Genomic DNA, 24,897 nt, shown 5'->3' on the forward strand with positions numbered 1-24,897 from the left:
TGTAACTCTTGACCACCTAGACCGGGGGGGTTGGTACATGCGACCGGGTGTAACCAGCAACCACGGTCTCCCAACCGATTGTAAGTTCTTAATCTGTCCTCGTATCTGCCCCTCCCTGCGACCATTGGAATTAAAGAGCCCTGTATAGGAATGATATCCTCCCCCTCCTCCTCCCTTCCGCTCCTTCTGATCGCGACCACACCTGGAGGCCCGGCTCTCACATCGCTCCTGATCTGACCCACCCGCCCCCGCCCCCCCACCCTGGAGCCCCCTAAAAAGGATAAAAAACATTTCATTAAAAAACCCCTAAGTTTGCGCTTCCTCCACCTCTCTGGGTTCACAAACCCGTCATCAAGATGGGCCCCGGAGGGGGCAAAGGGCCATGCCTGCGAGAGGGGGGACTCCCGCAGCTGGAGCAAGTCCGACCTTGAATACGTAATGCTAAAAAGCTATGACAAAGTCAGGGTGCTGTTGATATTAAAATCAATAAGCCAGGATCTAATGGGAGGAAAGAAATGTCCACGATCACAACTAGGTGGGAAGATCTTATGTTGGCCAGGTGATCGGTTGGAAGATGGATGGTAAATAAATAGATGGAGGCCTGGGTGCGGTCCATTGTGGGCGGAAGAGGGCAGATAGTTTGTAATAGCTAGTTGTTATAAAATAGCAGATGGCGAGGGTGAGAGGGGGAGAGGTAGTAGGAGTAGCCCGGCAGGTGAAAAGCCATAAGTCATAAATAGCAGGAAGTCAGCAGGATACCAGATGTTAAACGGGCAGATTATAGTCATCAGGGGCACCTGGGCACAAGCCATGGCAGGTAGTTTGCAAAAGGACAATAGATCTTAGTCTGCCAGGTGGGGGGGCAATAGATCTTAGTCTGCCAGGTGGGGGGGGGGCTCCTGCCTGTCTCCAGGACAGGCCCTGTTCTGCCCCTAATGCAGAAGCCCTGTTCTGCCCCTCTTCCCCTTTCTGCCTGGTTCCAGCACACAGCACAGCTTCCAGCAGCTAGTCCTGGCTTCAACCTGCCTCCCCTCCTGGTCCGGGCGCCGTTCCAGCCGACTTACGGCCCTCTCGAAGGCCTTCCGTCGGCATCCTGTGTCACGGGCCTCTCTCCGTCCTCGCGCTGCCCTCCGGTGGCCGCCGCCATAATCGGTCTCCAATTCCAACTGCAATCTCCATGTCAGCCAGTGCTTTCTTAATCTCCCTCTGGCTATTCGCCATCCTGACGGACCAAATTAGGTCTCAAAGAAAACCAGGGTGGTCATTGAGGCTCAATCCCGGCCCAAAAGGTGGAAAAGGGTCCGGCAGCAACCCCTCCTTTGTCAAAGAGCTCCGGAGCATTTTTGGAGCTCAGAAGTCAGCTGCCATTCCCCGGAAGCTCCTCCATCTCCATCTCCTCCCCACCTTGACCCTGTTCTCTTTAAAAAGGGGGCAGTGAAGGTTATGCACATGCCTTCAAGATTCATCTAATATATCCTGCAACAATAAAGTAGCATTCCTGGAATCCTGCAGTGTGTTTCTTGGCCTGGCCAATCAAAGGGCTAATATTCCCCAAATTATAGCACTCGAAACTTCACCCAGTAAATTTCACTGTGAATAGTCTTCAATGTACGGCCACAATTGGGTTAAATTTTATTACCTTTTTTTGCCATGGCTATTAAGTGAATGACACCAGTTGTTAGGTGAAGCATGTGGTCACTGAGTGAATCCAGCTTCCCTCAGTCAGTTACTCTACTTCTTGGGAGCTGGCTGGGAAAGTTGGAAACGGTGATCAAGAGACTCTGGGACACTGCACCCATCATAAGTCCAAGGGCCCGAATTTTGATCGCATGAACATGGGGATGCTGCAACAATGGTGAGTGTAAGAACCACCTGTAAGACACTTCTTTCAGTGTTGTCCTAACTTCAAACTGTCACAAAATGAATGGTTGCAAGTCAGTGGTGTGTTCCTACTGGTTTGACCAAACTGGTAGCGATTTGGTGGCCTCCTGGGTCGCTGGAATAGGTGGCGAGCCAGGCCTGCCACGCCCCCAAACCAGTTCTCCGGGAGCCGCCATCCTGTTTTTCGCTTCTGCACATGCGCAGAACAATTTTTATTGTACTGTGCATGCGCGTGCAGCGCGCCCACGAGCAAACCAGCAGTAGTGCCTGCCGGAACCCACTCCTGTTGCAAGTCATTGACTGTCTGTACACTGCTACAGTAGAGCACATGCAAGCAGGGTACTTCCTTGTGTACTTAAAGGGTCTTGGGTGGAGCTTTGATGGCGGTGGGGAAGTAAAGCTTTAAAGGAAATTAGAACAAAGAGCAGACTCAGCTTCCCTCCCTGATGCACGAGAACAGAACATTACACTGACGGGAAGAGGATGCCAAATCAATTCAGAGTGGAAATGGATGTGTGCACACGTGTCATATATGCTCACAGAATGTAAGGTGCCAAAATACATCCAGAAAATTGGGTTTGGCTTATCCATGGACAGGCTTAACCAAAAGTATATTCAGTAATACTTTTAAAAAGTATTCGCGTATTCTGCATGCAGTATATGCACATGGATAAGCAGATTTAATTTTTTTAACCAAAATACCATGGAAAAAAAAAGTGCCACCCACATATAAGCTGACTGTGAAAATTAAAACACAAAAAAAATTCCGAGGGTTGGCTTACTTGTGGATGGTTCATTTTTTGTGGAGTTTTGGTTAACACAGTTTATTTGCAGGTGGGCTTATATACACGAGCGTATAAGGTGCTTAGTTAAACTTGAAAGTTTTCTCAAATGCCACACAACCCTGAGTACAGTATCACAAACCAGAAAGACTCTCAGTGTATCCTTAGCTACCAGGAGCAATTACGGAAAAGTGTAAAAGGAAGCAGAAAAAGAGAAAGAGGGGTTTTTTTGCCGGGGGAGGGGTGGGGAGACACAAAGAGAGACTGGGTACCGTCTGTTTTTTTCCCTGACTCTTCCCACATCCTTTACAACCTGCCTGCAAACTGCAACTCGACCCTCCCTATAAACTCGCTGATTCTTGCCAACTCCCCCTCCCTCAATCCATATGTCTTTTTTTTTGGACATGGGATAGGAAAGCAAAGCCCTAGAATGAACTGTCTGGGGCAGAAGCCCAAGGAACACCTAGGCCTAACCTCCAGCAGGGATATCAAGCTACATGAAAGTCAGAAATGATGTGTCTCATAGCTTCAAAACCCTAGCCTTATATTGGAAACACATGTTTCTGGGAAAAGAGGAATACACTAGGCAGACTTTTAGGCACCGCTTACCACGCAAGCAGCAGGGTGAGAGGGAAACCGTGGGGCGCAATTAAAAAACCTCTCCCAGGCAGTCTAATGTTTCAGCGGCTGTAAGAGGGGAAGAGCTAATATGTGGAAGTATGTTCGTTCTGAAGGAAGGATAGGGTTCCTTGCCAGACAAGCTGTGAATCAGCACCTAGGTCCAGCTGCAACTGAAAAGGTGTGTTTGTGTGACTTGCAAGGGGGAAGGAAAACAGGGCTAGTAATGATGCAAGGCTTATTTGAAGGCAGGGACTGAGCAAGCACATATTTTCTTGGATGTCTGGTTCCAGGGAAAGGTAGCAATCTGTGCTACTGAGCTTGTCTACAGAAAATCAGAAGGTATAGTTCAGAAGGAGCATACATACGAGTGGCCAGTGGCAGGGATGAAATATATGCAGCAGTGAACTCTGCTATCCGGGATCTGCTTCTTCCGATTAATATTTAGCTCTTCCTGGAGATACTTTTCATATTGGTCATTGATGAACTTCATAATAGGTTGCCAACTGTTGCAAGAAAGAAAGGAAGAAAAATGACATATTAGTGGCAAATGTCTCTATGCAGGGATTCTCTTTTAAAAAAAACCAGTGCATTCACTTTCTCAAGCTTTGAAGCACTGATTGATTGCCATCAAGTCGTTTTTGACTCCTAGGGACTACATAAATTTTCTCCTAGATTTTCTCTTTAAGCACGTTGAGTTTAATAAAAGGAGAAGGTGTTGGCTAATTATTTTTGTTTGTATACACTGTACTTTTGCTAGTACTTTACAGGAAAAAGTGCATGGGCAGAGAATCACAGAACCAACTCTCAGCCTGCTTTAAGTATACTATTATGAGCAATAAGAAAGTATTTAAAAAAAATCAGCCACTTCATTTTGACAGAATTGTTAGGAAGGCTAACATTTCCACTTTGGGCTTTTTCAGGAGATACAGTAGATTGTTGCTTGTTGGCAGAGGAACATCACAGCCACCCAGTGTTGGCAAACAAAAATTCTCAAGTGCTTGCTATGAAAAGATAGGCAGGGTAGATACACTCCAGGTCCCTACCCTTAATGTTATCATTTGATGGAACCTTGAAGATGCACCTTCATGGTGGCCACATAGCTCTTTGGACCAGCCCTTCACCTGACATCCAAGGGATCCCTATGCTTTTAGCTTCTAGATGACTGTAAAGCCCTGACTCTTGACTTGAGCATTGGGATAGGATGGTGGTTGAGCCGGGAAGCCGGTTGATCGTTCCACCTGGATAAGGAAGGGAGGTACTTCTATTTTAACTGTGTTTTTATTGACTGACCTGCCTAGAATCATATGAGATAGATGACTATATAAGTTCTCTAAATAAGTAAATACATGCAGTATATACATATATATAAACTACCTTTATTTGAATATATATATTCAAATAAAGGTAGTTTCTCGAGCATGCAGTGTTCAGTATCAGGGTCTCTTCACTGCAGAAATATACAGCCTTCAGCTCTCCCCTCTATTTCTACTTATGCTCTTTGACAGGCAGGCCCCCTTAAAGTTAAGAGAGGAATGAAATCTGAAGCTAATTTGCATTTGCTGTATTTGGAGGCATGCCACCATTGTTTTGTTGACTTTGGAAGGTTGATGTCATTTGATATTCCTTATTCCAGATGATCCCTCGCAAAACAGTAAGGAAACAGTAAGATATATTCTCAAGAGTCCTTTCTTTCACTCATATAATTCACATCAACCATGGAGGTGACCCTTTGCTAATAGTGCACCATGGGATCACATTTTCCTACACATTATAGAAGGAATTCCATCGTAGTTCTTTTCTGAGTAATTTAATTGGTAAGCCAATCCTCACGAGAAAAGATGTATAAGTAACTGCAAATCTCCATGTCTGTAAAGTACGGTTTGGTTTAGAAAATTTCCTAGCTTTTGAAGAATCAATAAATTTTGGCATAATTTTTGCTCATCATCATCTAAAACAGAGTAATTCCACTCCATTCTCCCCTCCTCCTAGGTGAAACATATTTTTGGAAGGTAAACAACAATACTAACTTCAATTGAAAATAATGTTGCGATATTGGCAAATATCTATCTTCACTCTCATCAAAATAATTTCCTTATTCTTATCCTGATTAAGTTCTTCTCTTTTTGTTTCCAGCCCACAGATGGAAGAAAGTTTAGTCTGAACTGGTTTTGTACTAAGTCAGTCTCAGTCAATCAGTCAGTCAGTGTCAGTCAAAACAAAACAACAACAATAACAAAAAAAAAGTAGAGTAGCCATTTTGTTTAGCTGGAGTTTTTGAAGTGCCAAGTCCCCCTTGTCTTGGTGCATTTCTCCATTGAATGTCTCTTACCAATTCTCATTGTTAATGTGGTCCCCAAATCCAGGAGTGTCAATGACAGTCAGTTTCATATGAACACCTTTTTCCTCAATATCTGAAATGGAATAAGAAGACATTAAATAGCAACGTATCGCTTTGGGATGAACACAATGAGTATGTGGGAAATCCTTCTTTACATGTATGTTTATCAAAGATGTCCTTGATAAAGAAGTTTAAGCATTTTAACATTTCAAGGATCTTCTATCTTAGTCAATCAAAAGGTGACTCCCTGGACCCTCTTTCCCTGGCTGCTAACTTTCCACCAAAAAACAAAACAAAACCCAGGCAGACCATCTTTTGGCATCACTCACCGTGTGTGATGGACTTGATTTCAATTGTCTTGGGAATACGCTCTTCAGAACTGGGTTGCACTGACTTGCGACTGATCTTGGATTTGAAAAGGGTATTGATTAGAGTTGATTTTCCCAAGCCACTCTGACCTAAAAGGTAGCAGAAAATAATTTCAGAAAGCCACATTTTGTTACGGAAGCCACCCACGGCTAGTCTGAGTGTGTACACAGACAGAGGTGAAATCTTGGCTACCGATTCGTAAATGTGAGTGCGTGCACACGTTCTAGCTAATATAAATTGCGCATCACAGCTGATTGTCGGAAATACCGGTTCGCCCAATCCGCTAGCATGTTTTTTACTACTGGTTTAGGCGAACTGGTCCGAACTGGTAGCATTTCACCCCTGCATCCAGACTCTCCTTGGAAAACATGTGATGATAGACACAAAGATTGCTACTATTTGATTTCTGACTGGATTATATTTATATTGTTCTGTTTCATGGACAAAATGGCTGTTTCCACAAAAGAAGCATTAAGGAAAACTGTACGCCAGATATACGGCATAGGAAGTACAGATATAAGACCACCTTACCAGCAGCTCTTTGTTAAGTTTGCGTTACGGGCCCCAAACAAGCAAGAATAAGAGAATAATAATTAATAGGATAATTAAGAAACAGAAGAGAATTTTATTTTTTATAATACATGCTTAATTTCTGGTATTTGCTTCTGTTTATAATCTGGTTTATTTTCTTCTTACCAAATCTGTCATTTGCATGACTTTCTCTAGCCCTATTTTTGAAAAAGCAAACAATATTCTCTCCAAGTTTTCTTACATTAGGAAAACCATTTCAGTCTTCTCATCTCTTTATGGAAACTTTAAGGAGAAAGAAGTACATAATTTATAACTCAAAAAAGAAGAGTGTTTCTGTTTGAGTTACATCTGCATGCCTTCTGTTATCAGAGAAGCTCAAAGTGGCATTTTTAATCACACTGGAATTGGTCATGCTGACTGGAGCTCTTAGTGACTCTTCAGCAACATTTGGAGTCCATAGGTTTCCTGCTTCAACTCTATGGACTAATTTTAGAAGACAAACAGTAATGTCAGTTTGGCTTAAATTAAGTCGGTTGTTCTTAATTCCCAGTTAAATAAGTTAAAAATCACAACAGCATTTCAAATGAAGTTCATGTTCAACTTCTTCCAATTCAGTATCCCCACCGTCTTCATAAATGAGCAACCGTTGACTTCCAAAATTTGTATTTCAGTGCCCCAAATTGGTTGACAGACATTAAATTATTTTCTCCTAATATTGACAGTTTATAAGCTATGGAATTTTTACAAGGAACCCTACAAAAAAAATTACAATGTATTCTTTTTTAACAGGAATTCCAGGCATTCAATTGTGTGCCACCCTGTCTCCAATTATCATTTTTTTTCTTTTCCAACTTAGAATGCCACAGTGGCCCATGTATAAACTGTATATGCTGTGTATTCATGAAGTTGATCCGAAGACTTGTCATTCCCTGCTTTCAAGGGAAATTTGGAGATTTTATATAAATGGGGAGGACATCCAAATTAGCATGTTGGTTTCAGAAATCCCATTCTATCTTTGTTGCTATCAGTATGGGAGCGCTATGCTTCTTATTAGTGGAAATAATATGCATGGATGACAAATAAATATATCTTATTTTTCAGAGAACGGTCTGAGATGAGTGATGAAAAAATAAAAGGAATGCAAAAAAACATTGTTCTCCTTTCATCGATACTCTGCTTGTGTAGTAAACCTGTGCTTTTAAAAATGAGAGAACACAGCTCATATTTCTGAAAATTATTCATGAATTCTGCCTTTTAGCAAGTGTATGACCAAAATGCTAATTCTGGGTTTGAAAGTCCAGGCATGAATTCAATGAATTCAACTGTCTTATGAAACCACAACTTAAACCAAAATTCAAAGAAGTTAAAAGATCAAAAAAAAAAAAAATACAGTGAAAAAAAATACAGGAGCATGCCATTATTTAGATAAGAGGTGTTTAAGGGGATTGCCATAGTGGTTAAGACTTGCACAGAACACAGGAAATGTAACCTGCATGTATGAGTTACAAAAATCTCAACTGTCAGGTTCTTTTAACATCAAAATCAAGAAACATTTTAAAATGCCTATTTCTAACCTTTATTTCCCTCTTTAAATTAAAAAAAAAACCACCACATTATGAGTGTGTACTACCAACACCTTGCTGTAAAAAAGCAATGGTTTGGAAAGCACTAGATGGAAGAAAGTTGCTTTTATTGTTTTTCATTGTTAGGTTATTAATGCATGGACACTGAATTACACAGTATACAGATTACCCAAAGGGAATGGGGATGTGGTTACAAAAGTAAAGAAATATTTGGTCTAACACAATTAATCACGTAAAATATGTTATACTTTAACTAATGGCACAAGTTTTATTTTGCTATAAAAAGTGGGTGGGGAATGAAGAAAGTTCAGAATAGTGAGAACAGCCTCAGTCACAGCAGACAGGATACCAAATGGGAGATAAGGAAGATAATAGAGGACCATAAGCAAATGAAAACAATCCTGAAGCTACCCCAAGAGGCCCTCTGCTTATAAGACATGAGCCCAAGGTCCACATGTTGTCTTAATGTTCGATTGGGAGCCGCCTAGAATTGGTTAGAAAATGGGCAGCTACATGAATGGGTTAAATATATAAATAAATCATCCTGTGTGAAAGTGTGACATGGAAAGGTTATAAAATAAATGAAGGCCTGTTAGGAATAGTAGAGTGTATATTTAGTCAAGGAAGTTTATTTTTCATCTTGCTTAGTTGCAAAGGGTAGCCAATAAATCACGTTGTTTCTAAAACTGTAATATACAGTATTTGTCTCTGCCACGAGGCATAAATTGATATAACCAAACACTCATTTTTAAAGGCCCAGCAAAACTCTTAATTCTTTTGCAGAGACACCCTATAGCACAAGGCCAACTGAGGAGTAATAAAGCTTCATACTTTAACCCAATTTAATTCCAACCTTCCTCCTGTACTTATAGTTATGTTTATATTTATTTATTTAGAAACTTACATGGCTGCCTTATATTATGCAAGATTATCTGAGCAGCTCAACACTAACGTTAAATAAAACCAAAATATTATAAAGTAACCCCAACAATACTAGGTATCCCAAATACAGCACCACAATATCACATAACCTCCCCATACTCTTACATTTGCTGGGCTCACTTGTGCCCTATCCAAAGCCTGGGTGAAGTGCTCTGAGGGGCTAATAGGATGGGCCCCGCCTGAATGTCAGAAGGGGGACAGCCACAGAAAGGTTGTCCTGATTCTACTGCCTGATCTAATACACTGTACATGTATAAAACTATGTAGTATAAACAGTGAGAAGATTATCCTGGAAGAAATGCTGGTATAGAATTGTGGAGTTTTAATTTTGCACACAATTTTGTTCAGCCATAAAAATAAGCAGACACAGAAATGAATCCAATCTTCCTAGGAATATTAAAAAGCAGTAAGAGAAATGAAAAGTTTACGAGTGTCAACGGAACCAGGAAACCAGATATACGGCTATATTTCTGGCACTGCCTTCCAAACAGCCACAAATAAAGACAGAAAAATTCTACACTGAATGCTTCACTTCCTAAGCATATTGAGTCTGCTTGAGCCAGGACTTTTTGAGATTTTATTAAAAACGGTCCACCAACCCCTTCAAGGAAATGAAACAAAGTACTGTATTTTTCGGTGTATAAGATGCACTCCCCCCCAAAAAAGTGGGTGGAAATGTCTGTGCATCTTATAGAGCGAATGTTACCGAAGCCCCGCCCACCCGCTGGTCCTCACCCTTCGGCCTCTGCCTCCCAGCAATTTGCTTCCTTGCAGCAAAAAGCATGGTCAGCTTCAGCACAGCCTGATTTAGCATGAGCAGCTGATTGGTGGTTGGATCAGCCTCCCAGAATACCAGTATCAGCTGTACCAGGCTGCGGGAATTGACACCACCCATCGCTACTACTGTGTATCGCCGCCTCAGCATACCCCATTTTTGGCCTCCGTGCGCCCCATTTTTGGCCAGTTCCAGGTGGCAGTAGCAGTGTCCCCGCTGCCTGGAATGGGGAAAAGTGTGATACGTGGAGGAAAAAAATGGGGCGTGCGGAGGCGGCGATAGGTGGTGGCGGCAATAAGCAGCAATGGCCGGTGGTGATCCCTGCAGCCTGGAACAGCTGATAGGCAGTATTCTGGGTGGCTGATCCAACTGTCAATTAGCTGCTCGTACTAAACCAACCGCCAATCAGCTGATGTGCTGAAGCTGACTAGGCTGTTTGCTTCAAGGAGGCAAATTGCTGAGAGGCAGAGGCTGATTTTTTTTCTTGTTTTCCTCCCCCAAAACTAGGTGCATCTTATAGTCCAAAAATACAGTATTTTTAACAGTCAAGTATTCAGTTAATATGTACATCAAAACTGCAGTTTTAACCATCCTCAAATATATGTCAACTGTCTACATTGGTTAATCTGCTAAGCATCTGGAGCTAAATATTTGTCAAATAGTATATGCACCCAGTCTGCAATAAAATCCTAGAAAAAGAATGAAAAAAATGCACTACAACTCTTTTTAGAGAATCTTAGAAAGATGGTACTTAACGATTGGGCTATAAATGATTAGGGGAACAAAGCAGGGAATTTTAGTTATCTTCAAATTTTAAACCAAACTTGAAATAAACCATTTCACTGATAAGTCCGGGTGAGCAAGAATTACCAAAAGGCAATCAGGTAAAGCAGGAATGACTAATAAGTTTAGAAATGAAACATTCCCTTCTGTTTCCCCTCAAAGCAAATTTAATTATTTTGTAATGTAAGCTGCAGCTCATCTTTCTTTGTTCCCTGCCTTGGCCTGTTTTCACCTGTTAATAGTCACAGTTCACCATAGTACTTTCCCTCTGTATCCCTAGATCAGTGATGGTGAACCTATGGCACGCGGAGCCATTTGTCAGGCCAGCCCTGCCAGCTGGCCAGCGTGCATGTGCGCGCTGGCCAGCTGAGTTCACCATTTTAAAAGCCATTTTTCTCCCTCCCCAGGCTCCAGAGGCTTTATAGGAGCCTGGGGAAGGCAAAAAGAGCCTCCCCCGCTCCTCCTCTAAATATTGGAACAGTGCTATTTTATTGTGCTATTTTATTGTGAGTTGGACTAAGGAGAAATTTCCTAAGGGTGAGACCAATCAAATTGGCCATGCCCTCCCTGCCACATGACCACCCAGCCCTGCCCACCCAGTCCTTAGGGGAGAAAACCAGTTATTAAATTATTTGAATCCCACCACTGCCCCCAATGACCTAGTATGGCCAGCCACAAATCATCTATTTACCAAAACAAAAACTAATGAGGTTGCTCCATTAAACTGGCCATACAATACCAATATCTCCTGTTGTCTTTTTAATCATGATGAATAACGAGTCACTGTAACAATCATGTAGGAGATGTCACTTCAGAAGAGCTTTTTTAAAAAAGGGGAAAAACCCTATTTTCTAAATAGATATAGAACTGCTTAGGGAAATTATTGCAATATTATCCCACTTTTTAAAAAATCTATAACTCAAAGTAGAAAATGACCATTGGCTTACCTGAAGGGTCCTTTTCTGTACACCGCGGGAGAGTCCAAGCAATGGGTTAATTCAGTCTGCTTGCCCTTAGGACTGAGGAACTATTTTTCCTTTAGCCACACCTCCTGGTGTGATCAATCCCCAGAATTCTTAGAAGGAGTCAGTTCGTGCGGACGGAGTGAAGCGTCCAAGATGATGTACTGTTGACACGAAGAACCCGAATCCCGGCCTCGATAGCCAGGGTGGGTTGGACTCTCCCGCGGTGTACAGAAAAGGACCCTTCAGGTAAGCCAATGGTCATTTTCCTGTACACCGCTTGGAGAGTCCAAGCAATGGGACATACCCAAGTTATTGTCCATCTGGGTGGGCAGAAGAAGGCTCCCGGGATTCGGTCTCTGACACAACCGCCTGGAGCACACGCCTGCCGAAGGACGCCTCAGCTGAGGCGAAAATGTCCAATTTATAGTGTCGCACAAAAGGAGAAGGAGAAGACCACGTAGCGGCCCTGCAGATGTCCAGGATTGAGGCCTGGGTGGCCCAGGCCGCCGAGGTAGCAGCGCTTCGTGTGGAGTGCACGGTGATGCCGCGCGGAACGGCCTTGGATTGGCATTCATAGGCTGATGCAATGCAGGCACGAAGCCACCTGCCAATTGTGGAGGAAGAAACCTTCTTCCCTAGGGAACCAGGCTGGAAGGAGAGGAAGAGAGCCTCTGACTTCCTGAACTCCGCAGTGCGAGCGATGTAAACCTTCAGGGCCCTCCTGACAGCAAGATTATGCCAGGAACGCTCTCTGGGATGCGACGGATGAGGACAAAAGTTTGGCAACACAATGTCTTGCGCTCTGTGAAACCATGAATTTATCTTAGGGGTAAAGGTCGGGTCCAGCCTCAATATAACCCTGTCAGGGTGGATGACGCACAGGTCCTGGCGAACAGACAGGGCCGCCAGCTCTGAAATCCGACGAGCGGACGTGATGGCAATCAAGAAGGCCGTCTTCAGCGTCAGGAACCGAAGAGACGTTATGCGTAGAGGTTCGAATGGGGGGCCAGAGATGGCCCGTAGGACCACGGACAGCTGCCAAGTGGGGTAGCGATGAACGGTGGGAGGGCAGCGCACCCTTGGAATTTTGCTGAGAGGCAAAAGGGGGTTGCCCGACCAGACGGTGGACAAGGCCGCCACTTGGCGTTGAAGGGTGTTCGGGGCCATGCCCTTGTTGAGCCCCGCTTGAAGAAAGTTGAGGACTCTGGAAACAGGCGCGGTCGTCGGTTCGATGAGTAGCTCCTCACACCACTTCGCGAAGGCGGCCCAAGATGCGTCATAAATTCTGGTGGTTGAAGGATGTCTAGCCGCCTGAATGGTGCACACTACCTCCTCTGACAGGCCTTCGCCTTTCAGTTGGTCCCCCTCAAGTGCCAGACGGCCAACTGGAGCCACTGGGGCTCTGGATGAACTATGGCCCCCTGGCTGAAGGAGATCTGGTCCGGAGGGATGCGCCACGGAGGAGACACCGACAGGTGGACAAGGTCGGCGAACCACGACCTGCGGGGCCAGTGTGGAGCCACGAGGAGAACTTCTGCCCCCTCTGCGATGACTTTGGAGATGAATTGAGGAAGGAGAGGTAGAGGAGGGAAGGCATACAGTAGCTCGCGGGGCCACCTGCAACGCAGTGCATCTGTCCCCTCCGCCCCCGGGGTGAAGAACCGGGAGTAAAAGCGGTTGAGCTGCTTGTTGTCCCTGGACGTGAACAGGTCTACAGTCGGAGCTCTGAATCTGTTGGACAGCTGGTGGAACAGGCAAGGGTCCAGTTTCCACTCCGCAGGATCTATGGTTGTCCTGCTCAACCAGTCCGCCTGGGTGTTGTCCACTCCGGAGATGAGGTCGGAGCGGAGGGATTCCAGATGGCGCTCCACCCAGTGGCCCAGGGACTCCACCTCTCTCATCAGTGCTCTGGATCTGGTGCCACCCTGGCGGTTGATGTGCGCCTTGGTGGCCACATTGTCCGTCATCAGAAGCACATGTTGACGATGGATGGACTGGCTGAAATGGCGCAGGGCCAGGCGAGCAGCTCTCAGTTCCAGTAGGTTGATGCTGTAACTGGTCTCCACTTGGGACCACTTGCCCTGGACAACCAGGGAACCCATGTAGGCTCCCCAGCCGGAGAGGCTGGCGTCTGTGGTGATGATCAACCTCTCGGGCTCCTTGAATAGGTGGCCCTTGAGGACGGCCGGAGACACCCACCAGCGGAGAGACCTCTTCACCTCCGGCGGGACGCGAATTAGGCCTGGGAGAGTTGCTCCCTCTGGTGCGGCAGCAGCAGCCACTGAAGCGCCCTGGAATGCAGGCGGGCCCACGGCACGATGGAGATTCAGGAGATCATTTTTCCCAGCAGCTGCGACAGAAGGACCACTGGAGCCTGCCTCAAGCTCATCACCTTGTGGGTCATGGACTTTAGACCGTCCAACCTGTCTTGGGAGAGGAAAACCCTGCACAAGCTAGTATCTATCACCGCCCCCAGGTGTACAAGTCTGGTTGTTGGAGTGAGGTGGCTCTTCTCTATGTTTAGAGTGAAGCCGTGATTCCTGAGGGATCTCATGGTGGTCTGAAGATCCCGCAAGGCCTGCTGCCTGGACGACGACTGGATAAGGATGTCGTCCAGGTAGCACTGGAGCCTTATGGGCCTGCGCCTTAGCTGGGCCGCCACTACCGCCAGAACTTTGGTAAACGTCCGAGGAGCGGACGAGAGGCCGAATGGGAGAGCTTTGTACTGGAAGTGGCGACCGGCATAATAGAAGCGCAGGAACTTCCTGTGCTGGGGACGGATGGGAATGTGGAGGTATGCCTCTTTGAGATCTATAGATGTGAGGAGATCTCCCTGTCGAATCCCCGCCAGAATGGTCTGCAGGGACTGCATCTTGAACCTCCGGTAGGCGAAGTGCCTGTTGAGGTTTTTGAGGTCCAAGATGGCTCTCCACCCTCCTGAGTTCTTTGGCACCAGGAAGAGGATGGTGTAAAACCCCCTCCCCTCCTCGCCCGGGGGAACGGGTTCCACGGCCCTGATGTCTAGGAGATGCCTGACCTCCTGGTCCATGCGCTCCCTCTTTTGAGGGCAGGTTGGGACGGGGCACCGGATGAAGTTCCGGGGGGGAAGGGATAGGAACTCCAGGGAGAGGCCTTCCCTGACTATTTGCAGAACCCAGGCATCCTCGGTGGTCTGGGCCCAATGGGAGGCAAACAGCTGGAGCCGACCCCCGATGGGTTCCGAGTTCGGGCAGTCACTTTGACTTATGGAACGGCCTGTTGGAGGCCCCACCGCGGTTATACTTGCGGAAGCCGAACTGCTGTCTGCCTCTGTCCCGGAAGGACGCCCTCTCCTGGGACCTGTCGCCCTGTTGACCAAAGGACCTATTGGAGGGAGAGAAGGAAGAGGCAGAGGTGGAAGGCTCGGAGGCACGGAAGGACTGCCTCCTGGAATAGGGGGCGGCCTTGCATTCCTGCTTTTTATTTAAAGAAGGGAGGATCTTCCTCTTGTCCTTGGACTCAATGAGGAGAGGTTCCAGGGACTCACCAAATAATTTAGACCCCTTAAAGGGGGCGGAAGCCAGTTTCCATTTGTTTTTCTGGTCCGCTTGCCAATGGCGGAGCCAGATGAGGCGGCGAGAAGTGATATTAGAGCCCAGTGCCCTGGAGGCGAATTTAGTGGCATTGAGGGATGCGTCAGCGGCGTATTGAGAAGCCGCAATTATTTTAGACACATCCTGGTGGAGACGGACGTCTCCCGCCGGGAGCTTGGTCAGAAGCTCGCGCAGCCAGATCACCGAAGCCCTATTGAAGAAGGAGGCGGATGAAGAGGCCCTAATGGCCCAGGCAGCCGCCAGATGGGTTTTGTGGCACGCCTTTTCCGCCTTCTTGTCCTCCGCCTTAAGGCCTTCCAGAAGGTCGGCCGGTAGGGAGGAGTTAGAGGTGAGGGCAGCAATGGGGGGGTCGACAGTGGGAAGGGCCAGAAGGTCCTCCAGCACTGGCTCCATAGTATAAAGCTTCCTATCTACCCCCTGGGAGAGGACTGCGTGGCTGGTTGAGCCCACTGGCGCTGGATGAGGTCGAGAAAGAGCCCCGGGACCGGCACCAACTCCTGTTGTGGAGCTGGAACATCGAACATGACCGCATTGGGATTAGCCGGAGTGGCATCCGCCGCCGGCACGGCCGGTTTGGGCTTGATCCCCTGGTGGCAGCCTTGACCTTGTGGAGGACAGATTTAAAAAGGCTGGGCTTGAACAGACCCGCAAAGGCGGGCGCTTCAGGAGGAAGGTCCTCGTCGTCCGAAAGACCTAGCACCTCTGGGTCCGGGTCCTCTATGGCAGAGACCTCGCTGACCACCGAGGATTCCAGGGAAGGGTGGCGAGCACGCTTGCTAGGAGGGTGAGCTGCCTGATCGGATTTGGGACCCCTAGGGGCCACTGCAGTGGGATTCTTAAACTTCATGGCTTCCGTGATGCCCTTAGCAATGGCACGGGCCATCAGTTCCTGCATGCGAGGAGATAATTCCTCTGAGTCAGAATCAGGATCTAGGCATGTCATCTATGCTAGCATCTCCAGGGGGAGGGGCCTGCTCGCAGGCCCACGAGGGGACTGGGGAAGCCAGCTCCGCAAATGACCTGTTTGGGGACAGGTCCTGGGACTCCACCTCCTCGGCAAGGACCATTTGGAGATCCTCCCGGGAGGGAGGGATTCCGGAATGGGACTGCTCCCTGCCTGCCTGGCGTCTGGCCTTCTCAAATTGCTTGTCAAGGGCCTGCTGGCGCCTTTCAGCATCCTTGGCCTCAGCCACAGAGGGGGTTCTGGAACGCTGTTTCCCAGAACTACCCCCACCACTCTTGCCCGCACCCCCACTCCCCAATGAGGAGGAACCCTTGCTAGGGGCCTGAGAGGGGCTCGGCCTAGTATCTTGGGAATCGGGGGGACTGGGCAGGTCCATAGTCAATGACCACACAAGATGGAGCAAGGCTATGACAAGGCAGAAGGTAGAGAGAGAGACTGGTTGCTGCAAGGGGAACAAAACAAAAGGATTTGTCAAAATTGCTATATGCACAGTAAATGAGTCAATACGTATTAAAGGATCCCATGCTTAATACCAGTCAGAGGCCCAGGGGTAGGATTGGGGCCTGCACCGAGGCGCAAGGCCCCGCAGGAGAAGCAGGGAGGAGAATGACTAGAAAAAGGCTTTGGCCTGCGCTTACTTAGGCCTCCTCCCTGAGCCGGTATAATGACCGTTGGTATGGCCCAGGAACCAGCACCGCTCGCAAAAATAGGCAAAAAGACGAAGGTGGTGACCCCAGCCTGGGAAACCCTTGCCAGGCCCTGCCACCTCCAGCGGTCTCCTGATAACGAGGCTGATGCAAAATGGCGGCCATGACTGGGCGCGCTTTTTTCACGCCTAAAATGGCCGCCGCAACAGCGTGGGGGCGAAGGGAGAGCGAGGAGCGAACGCGCCTTAATGGCGACGATCGCTCACTCCTCCCTGCGGCAGAGGTCCTCTAGCAGGCCGGGGAACGAAAAAACTACGACTAAAACAACAAACGAGGGGCCTGGGAACGTAGGAACCTCGCCGCTGCAGCTGCGCCGTTTTAAACGACAAGCGGCAGGCCTCCGAAGCCGTCCCTTAGAGATCGGCTGAGGGGCACCCACCACCACCTTCCAGCTTACCTCCTGGCCTTCAAACGAAGATTCTGCTGGAGAGAAACGCAGCAATGAGAAGGAAAACGTCTCACAATGTTGGGGAGATATCAGGAAAGAGGAAAAAACGCAAATAGAGAGTCCAAGCCAAAAAAAGGATTAATTCAGCTCAGAGCTCTAGCTAATTACATCCAAACGGGCTGACTGAGGAAGAATTCTGGGGATTGATCACACCAGGAGGTGTGGCTAAAGGAAAAATAGTTCCTCAGTCCTAAGGGCAAGCAGACTGAATTAACCCATTGCTTGGACTCTCCAAGCGGTGTACAGGAAAACATGCTTAATTTTTCCGTCTCCTATTTTCCACACAACAACCCTGACGTGACTTGGACTGAGAGGAATTGGTCCAAAGTCACCTAGCTGTCTTTTATGCTTAAGGTAGGACTAGTACTCACAGTCACCTGGTTTCTAAGTCAGCCCTTTCACCATTACTTGTTCTCTATTGCTCACAGTCAGCAACTCACAGTCAAGAATGTAGCTTCTGGTGGAGCAAAGGCTTTTTTTATTTGTTCCTGTATCACTTCTTAATTCAAAGTTGAAAGCAGTGTATGTAGAAGCAACACATTCCTCCCCCTCTCCCAAAAGTGAAAGAAGTCCTTTGTTCCCATGGAAGAATATTGGAAGGAAAATACTTTCCCTGAACTAACATACACAAATGGGGGTGATGTTATACTTAGCTGACAAGAACAGTCCATGATCGGCAGATTCTTTTATTTATTTTATTTATTTATTTCTTAGATTTTTAGACCGCCCCTCTCCCAGAAAGGGACTCTTCTTCAGCAACACTCACTCTTCCTACTATGTGAAATCTAACTACAGAGTAAATGCATAAATTGAAAGATGTCTTTATTTGTCTTTTCAGGTAAGCACTTTTATCTTTCAGACCTGTTCTGTCATTAGTCTTTGCTATTGCCCTTAAGAAACATGTTTTACTCTATTATCAAAGCATCAGAAAAAGAACTAGCTGCAAGCCACAACCTAACCAAGGAGTGGAAATCTACTTTTGCAAGGCGTGTACTATGCTATCTTCAAGAATCAGAAGCTGATATGGCATTAAGTGCTAGACTTGCTAGATTTTGCAAGCATTTTTAAAATCAGGTTCTTTAAATGCACCCTTAATGCAGTGATGGGTTTCAAATAATTTAACAGCTGGTTCTCTGCCCTAATGATTTCTATCAACAACCAGTTCACCAAACTGCTCAGAAAGTTAACAACCGGCTCTCCCGAAGTGGTGCGAACAGGCAGAATCCCACCACTGCCTTAATGTTGAAGGAGATGAAGCATGAACAAAAAGAACAAAAAGTGTGGGGTTTAGAACAGAGGGGCAAGAAGTCAGAGGTATGATGTTGGGTCAACAGACTTGCATTTAATGAGAGCAAACTTTGGATTAACTATCCACTCTGACTAGTTGAGAAGGGACTAAAGGAAGTGGGTCATTGTTTGGATAAGAAATGCTTATAAGCAGTATTTTTTAAAGACCTCTGTTACTTTTAAGAGATTACAGAGTGATTTTTTTTTCTTTTAAAGGAGAATTATACAGCACCTTCAAATAACCTTCAAGAATGGCGCAGGCAAGCAAGACTTTTGTTTTGTTTTTAGTGATAGAAGTTCAGTCGCAGAATGCCAAGCAGCATAGCTGCTTATCAAAGTTGAAATGGCTGATTAAAGGCCACATGTCCTTGACGTTTGATGCTCCAGTCAGGACAAAGAGGCTGATTAGAGAAAATACATAATCACCTTGACATTCAGAGTATAAAACATCTATTTTAGTAATCTACAGAATCATTTATCAAATTGCATTACCTTAAGAATTCAAAATGCTAGTTACTGTTGTTCATACACATGGGTGAAAAGAAAACCACCTGGAGTGGACAGGTAAAAATAGAATGGTGGAAGGAAATCAAAGTGCATACTTTTGGTATCCTTGTCAAGAATCTTAGCTAGCATGACAAATGTAGCCTCTCCCCAGTCACACCAAGGTAAGGAGACTTACCAACAACCATAATGTTGAATTCAAAGCCTTGTTTCATAGCTTTCCTTCGCATCTGTTCGAGGATGGCATCAATCCCAACATAGGCAAAATCGGCAGCTGGCTTCTCTGTCCTTGCTGGTGCAACTTGCTTGAGGCCAGCATCTCGAGTGGCATCCATCACACTGCTGGGATAATTGGGAATGGTCTCTGAACCTGTTAGTGAGGAACCAAACCGTCAGTCAATAAAATACATTCACTGGTCTATTATTAATGCACATAATTAAAATAATCAAAACATCTTCATAGATACAGGAGGGAAGGAAAGGAAAGGAAAGGAAAGGAAAGAAAGCAAAGAAGGAAAGGTTTAAAGGATAGTGGTTGTGAGAAAAAATAGGGGATGCATTTGTGTACAATTTTTGTTAGTTGCGAAGTCATGTCCAACCCATCGCAACTCCATGGACAATGTTCCACCAGGCCTTCCTGTCCTCTACCATCCTCTGGAGTCCATTTAAGCTCACGCCTACTGCTTCGGTGACTCCATCCAGCCACCTCATTCTCTGTCGTCCCTTTCTTCTTTTGCCCTCAATCTTTCCCAGCATTAGGCTCTTCTCCAATGAGTCTTCTCTTTATATAAAAAGTGGGATATAAATTTAACAAATGGGATAACCACTAATAATCTTTTTTCAATCTCTTTTCTCATTCTTTCCTCTTAGTTTAGGATTTTACTCTTGCTTTATCTTGTAGCATATTACAGAACAGCTTTTTTTTTTTAAAAAAAAGTCTGTTTTATCTCTGGGTATTCACATCACTTACTTAGGATAGTTTGCAATCTGATTATCTTGGTACCATATTAAATACCAAGTTATCAAAAGCATTTTAAAAAGTGAATTGATAGAAACCCAGGTCCTCAACCTGCCTTGTGATTCCAGATTTATAACATGGAGTGGTGGTAATACTGTTAGATCAAAAAATAAGGGAGGGAAGGAGCAATTGCAAAAATTCCTCTCAAGGACTGCTGAAATAACTACATTTTAGTCGGGGGGAGGGGGGGATCCAATCTATTGATTAAAAAATCTGGAAAATATAAGAATAGTTTGGCATTTGAAAGTCACACTGCAGGTACTAAGCTTTTGACACAGAGCAAGGTTAGCAGAGTTTCTAACTTGCCCAGTTCCTGATGCTTCATCGCTATCCCGTTTGCCACTTCCTGGCCTTCAAATTAATCCTCATGCTAAGCCATATTTTGATTTGAACCTTTCCAAATAGTTGTAGATCCTCTGGCAATGCTGGTGGTGAATCCTACTGTAGTTAAGCTTAGCTCTATTTTGGTTCTCTGTAGCCCTTGTGCTACAGAGGGATGAACAGGCTCCCACAAGTTTAAAATATAAAGGAGAACAAGTCTGAAAAAACAATTTCCATTTTTTTCTCTTTGTACATAAGAACAGTTATTTACTCATCGCTGTAAAATTAAGGGCCTCTTACTACAAAATGACATTGTATTTTCAGGATTTTTAAAAGTTTGCAAGTTGTCATGGATCCAGCTAACATCCTTAGTTCTTTTCCCCTTTGTTGGCAAGGCCTCTTTGTCATGATCTCATCTTATTTCTTGATACAAGAATTCTTCTATTAAATAAAAGCTTTGGAAGACTTGGCTCCTGCAATATCTTAAAACAGGGCCATCCATTACAGCCACTAGGGATGTGAGAAATCTATAAGCCAATAATATGAATTTAGCACCCAAGGTTCCAGAATAAACTGAGTGCAAAAGCAATAAATGACTGTATGGACATCATGCCAGACTCTTCCATTATGAAGAAGAAATATATCACTGTTGTTAATCACAATAATGATGCCAATATATTTACAAAATGCTTCACACCACCCCATGAAATGAACATAATTGTAAGGATATTTACTCAAAAATTTCACATCTGATAACCCTTTCTCCCTTATCAGTGTGATATGGATCAAAGTCTTGATGTAATTCATATACAGTCAATCTTTAACCCTGGTGAAAAGAGTTTATGGAATTGTTGTCCCAAACTAAGAAATTGACTATTAGCTCTTCATCACTGGCTCCTGTAATTTCTAATAGCATAGTTCCATGATGGTGAACCTATGGCATGTGTGCCATAGGCGGCACACAGAGCCCTCTCTGCAGGCACGCCCCAGCTCAGCTCCACCACGCATGCGTACGCACCTTCCACAGGCCAGCTGGTTTTCAGGTCTCTGCCACGCGAGGGGTAAGGGGAGCCACACGGGGGGGAGGGTTCACATGTGCATGGGGGCGCATGCAGGGGTCATGCACACATGCACAGGGCATGCACATGCATTGCATTATGGGTATATGCACACTTTTGGCACATAGCGATGAAAATGTTAGCCATCACTGGCATAGTTAATCCAGGCTAAAAGTTGCTCAAATTCAGAAACTTTATGAAGCTATGCATGATCAGATCAAAAACCTGTTGGAAACCTGAGAGCTGTCCTGTGGCACAGAATTTCAATTTTAACCACTCGACGTACCAATAAGAACTTTTCAAACTGTTCAATATCTCCCAATCTTCTGGTTCATTCAAGGAAGTTTCATGGCACCTTTTTAAAATCTTACATTGGCTTCTGAGACAGGGAAGGTCAAATCTGCAAGTATCGATCTGCCCCCAGACATTTTTGTTGGTGGCCACCAGGCTCCCTGCTTCTCTTTACCAAGTTTACCTTAATTCATAATAATTAATAGAAAGGCAGCATTTGCAAATACCTGCTTTAGTCATTTGGACCTCTCTGTAATGGTAAAGAAAATTTCAGGGGCTACTTTGTGTTCTGGAAAATGGGTATTTTATGTCTATGATGGCAGCCGTTTTCAGAGTGTCCAAACCCTCTGAATATTTCAGATGTGCCTCTGGCCCTAATCCTTCTTCCTTGCTAACCCTCAAAGGTTTTCTCTCATGTGGAAAATTGTTCCAGCAATTTGATTCTTTTGGCAGGGTGTTTACTTAATTAAGTCAGTTAAGCAGACCTAGTAGTTGAATACACAAACTCTGTAAAGTCTTTATTACTATTAATCTGGTTAAATATTTCATGCACACATTTTTTTTAAAATTCTACTCTCCCTACATAATGTGGTCCACAAACCTGGCTATCTCCCAGCTCCTTCCTAAATCCAGATAATTTTCGAACAAATTAAAAAGCACAGGTTCCAATCTAGATCCTCAGGGAACTCTACATTTACGTCTACCTATAATGAGAACCATTCTTTTATTCCTATTCTTTGCTAGTTGCTGGTATATGTCTACATGAAATTCTTGAATAAACACTCATGCATGACATGAAAAGACAAGGGGGAAGTGCTATGTATTCACATAACTTTTTATTTTCATCTATGCCTTTTCAGAACCTGACTGCAAAGAACAGAAGAATAATGATTTCTACTGAAAGTTCCAGGAAAAAAAACTAGGCCAAAGCAAATGTAGGCCATTTAGGCCAAAACTAAACCATATTTTAAAAACATGGCACCCATTCAAATCTGCTTAGATTTCCCAATTTCCTCTTGGGAAGTCAGCTATGCAGGTAACTATCCAGAAAGGTCATCAACAAGAAGTAAAAATTGAAAAAATTGAAACAGATTTTAGAAAATGATATTAAGACCCTTGCAATACTGACATCCAGGAGACAACAAGGACATCCCTCATATCTGGTTGCCACAATGTGGGATGTATGGAACATTTTATAGCCTAATGGCACAAACATCACTTTCTCAGAATTAAACTCAGTTTAAATGTAATGTCAGTAAAACCTTAGTGGGCCTAGAAAGCTTCTAAATCACAAGTACATTTCTCTGTCCACTGGCTTAACGCTATATCTGTTGCCATGGATGCAATCTCCACATTGTACCAACAAGACAGTATCTTTATAACAGGCTGGATTCTCTGTTTGAACTCTCATCCAGTAAGAAAGTATTGAGGAGAGTGATTTTACATGATCGATTGAGGACTGTCTTACATTACATTATATAGAGCAATAGCAAGGAAATTCCATTTAGATGAGTCTCAAGAGCCTCAATCAAATCCCTTGCACACAGGATATCCACGTAGGATATTCACTGTTTGGAAGAGGGAGTTATTCTTAACTTGCTAATTTTCTATATGAAAGGAATTCTTGGAAGGAAAAAATGTAGTTCAATCATATGAACAAAGCACTGCTTGTAGGCCTGTAATCCAGGCATAGGATTAATTCAGAATTGTGATTTAGGGTATGTAAACGGAATATCAGCAATCCCAGCAGAAACACATATCTTTCCTTTTCTCCGTCACACACACAACACACTTGAGACATGAGCTGCAGAAATTGCTGTTCAGGGAAAGACTGATTCCAGCTGGCTAAGAAGAAAACATTCCACCAGAAAGGAAAAGGGCAAGCAAGAAAACCTTCGCATATCCTGCCTCTAAAACATTGAGCCTACTTTGGATTCATTGTCAAACTACAATAGAACCTCTGGTCACAAACACTTCTGACCACAAACAAATGGGGGTTCTGACCAAAAAGTTCAAAAAATAAATAAATTCATGGCCAATTTCTCCTTCTTTGCCATCTTTTTTTGTAAGTGCCGAATTTCCAAAATTAGGTTCCGTCATGACCAAATTGGTTTGCGACCAAAGTTATGGAACGAATTATGGTCGTGACCAGAGGTTCTACTGTACAGAGAAGATTTTAATGCAATTACATTAGTCTTTGCCACCAGTTTGTGATAGAATAAATTGCTGAAGACATCTGTAACTTATTAAAAATAATATTTTATTATTTCAATTGATCATCAGTTCCCATGCACCATCCCCAAGAGGAAATTCTACCCCATATTTTTGCAAGCAGCAAATATGTGTTTAATAGTGAAGCCCGGGTAGAAGCTGTTTGTTATAGAGTGAGGTGTTTGCTTAAAAAAGGAATAGAAAAGTGTACAAAATTGAATACTTCTACTGTTCTCAGTTGATGGTGAAATTTCCATCCCATGACAGGAACTCATTACTAACTAGCATTAGCCCTCAACTTAGAACAGGAAGTCCCTGTGGGAATTTTTCTGAATCTCTCCCACTCACTCCAATTTTATAAGGAGTGTATATACATCCTTAGTCTCACCCTGCCTGTAGGCTTGGAGATCCCTGTTGTTCGGCTAGAATGTGTGAGCGTGAGAAAAATGGGAGCTGAGAGAAAGGCACTCTCCAACAATCATGCAAGGGAGAGATAATGCAGATGGCAGAGCAAATACTGGCCTCTTCCACATGTTTCCCTTCAAAGTTGTGGGACTTGATTGGATGTTGGAAAATTAACTAAGAAACACTGCAAATGCCTGATTGAAATGCCTTCTCTGGAACTATGGGGAAGAGCAGTTTCCCACTATCAGGAATTTCTGCTCATCCCATCTCCTGGGAATTAGATCTCCAACTGTAGCTGAATGCAATAATGGCACGCCACTATTCTATAGCACCTTTCTCAACTGTTCCAAGGAGCAAGGAACAATCTTTCAATTGGGTTTCTTGGAACTTTTGTTCTCTTACTACTAAAAAATGTTGTCAGGAAACCATTGTGGAGAACAGAGCTGGTTGCTAGTTTCCTACATCCATTAGCCAGCTAGATGGAACAGTGGCCAAGTTTCATAGGAGAATGTTATAGGGA

At 44.7% G+C, this 24,897-nt stretch overlaps 1 protein-coding gene across 10 annotated transcripts in view; it reads right to left on the reverse strand.

The window, feature by feature from the left end:
• The window catches only part of SEPTIN9 (septin 9), a 302,626-nt gene that overhangs the window by 25,221 nt on the left and 252,508 nt on the right, over positions 1–24,897 (reverse strand). For all 10 annotated transcript variants that reach the window (XM_081937930.1, XM_081937932.1, XM_081937934.1 and 7 more), the window contains 4 exons: positions 19,252–19,443; positions 5,952–6,080; positions 5,614–5,695; positions 3,650–3,787 (listed from right to left, as the gene is read on the reverse strand). In XM_081937930.1, coding sequence (XP_081794056.1) covers positions 3,650–3,787; positions 5,614–5,695; positions 5,952–6,080; positions 19,252–19,443 — 541 coding nt within the window. The remainder of the gene's footprint in view (positions 1–3,649; positions 3,788–5,613; positions 5,696–5,951; positions 6,081–19,251; positions 19,444–24,897) is intronic.

Source organism: Natrix helvetica (assembly GCF_964273705.1).
Source record: "Natrix helvetica genome assembly, chromosome: 1".
Lineage (NCBI taxonomy): Eukaryota > Metazoa > Chordata > Lepidosauria > Squamata > Natricidae > Natrix > Natrix helvetica.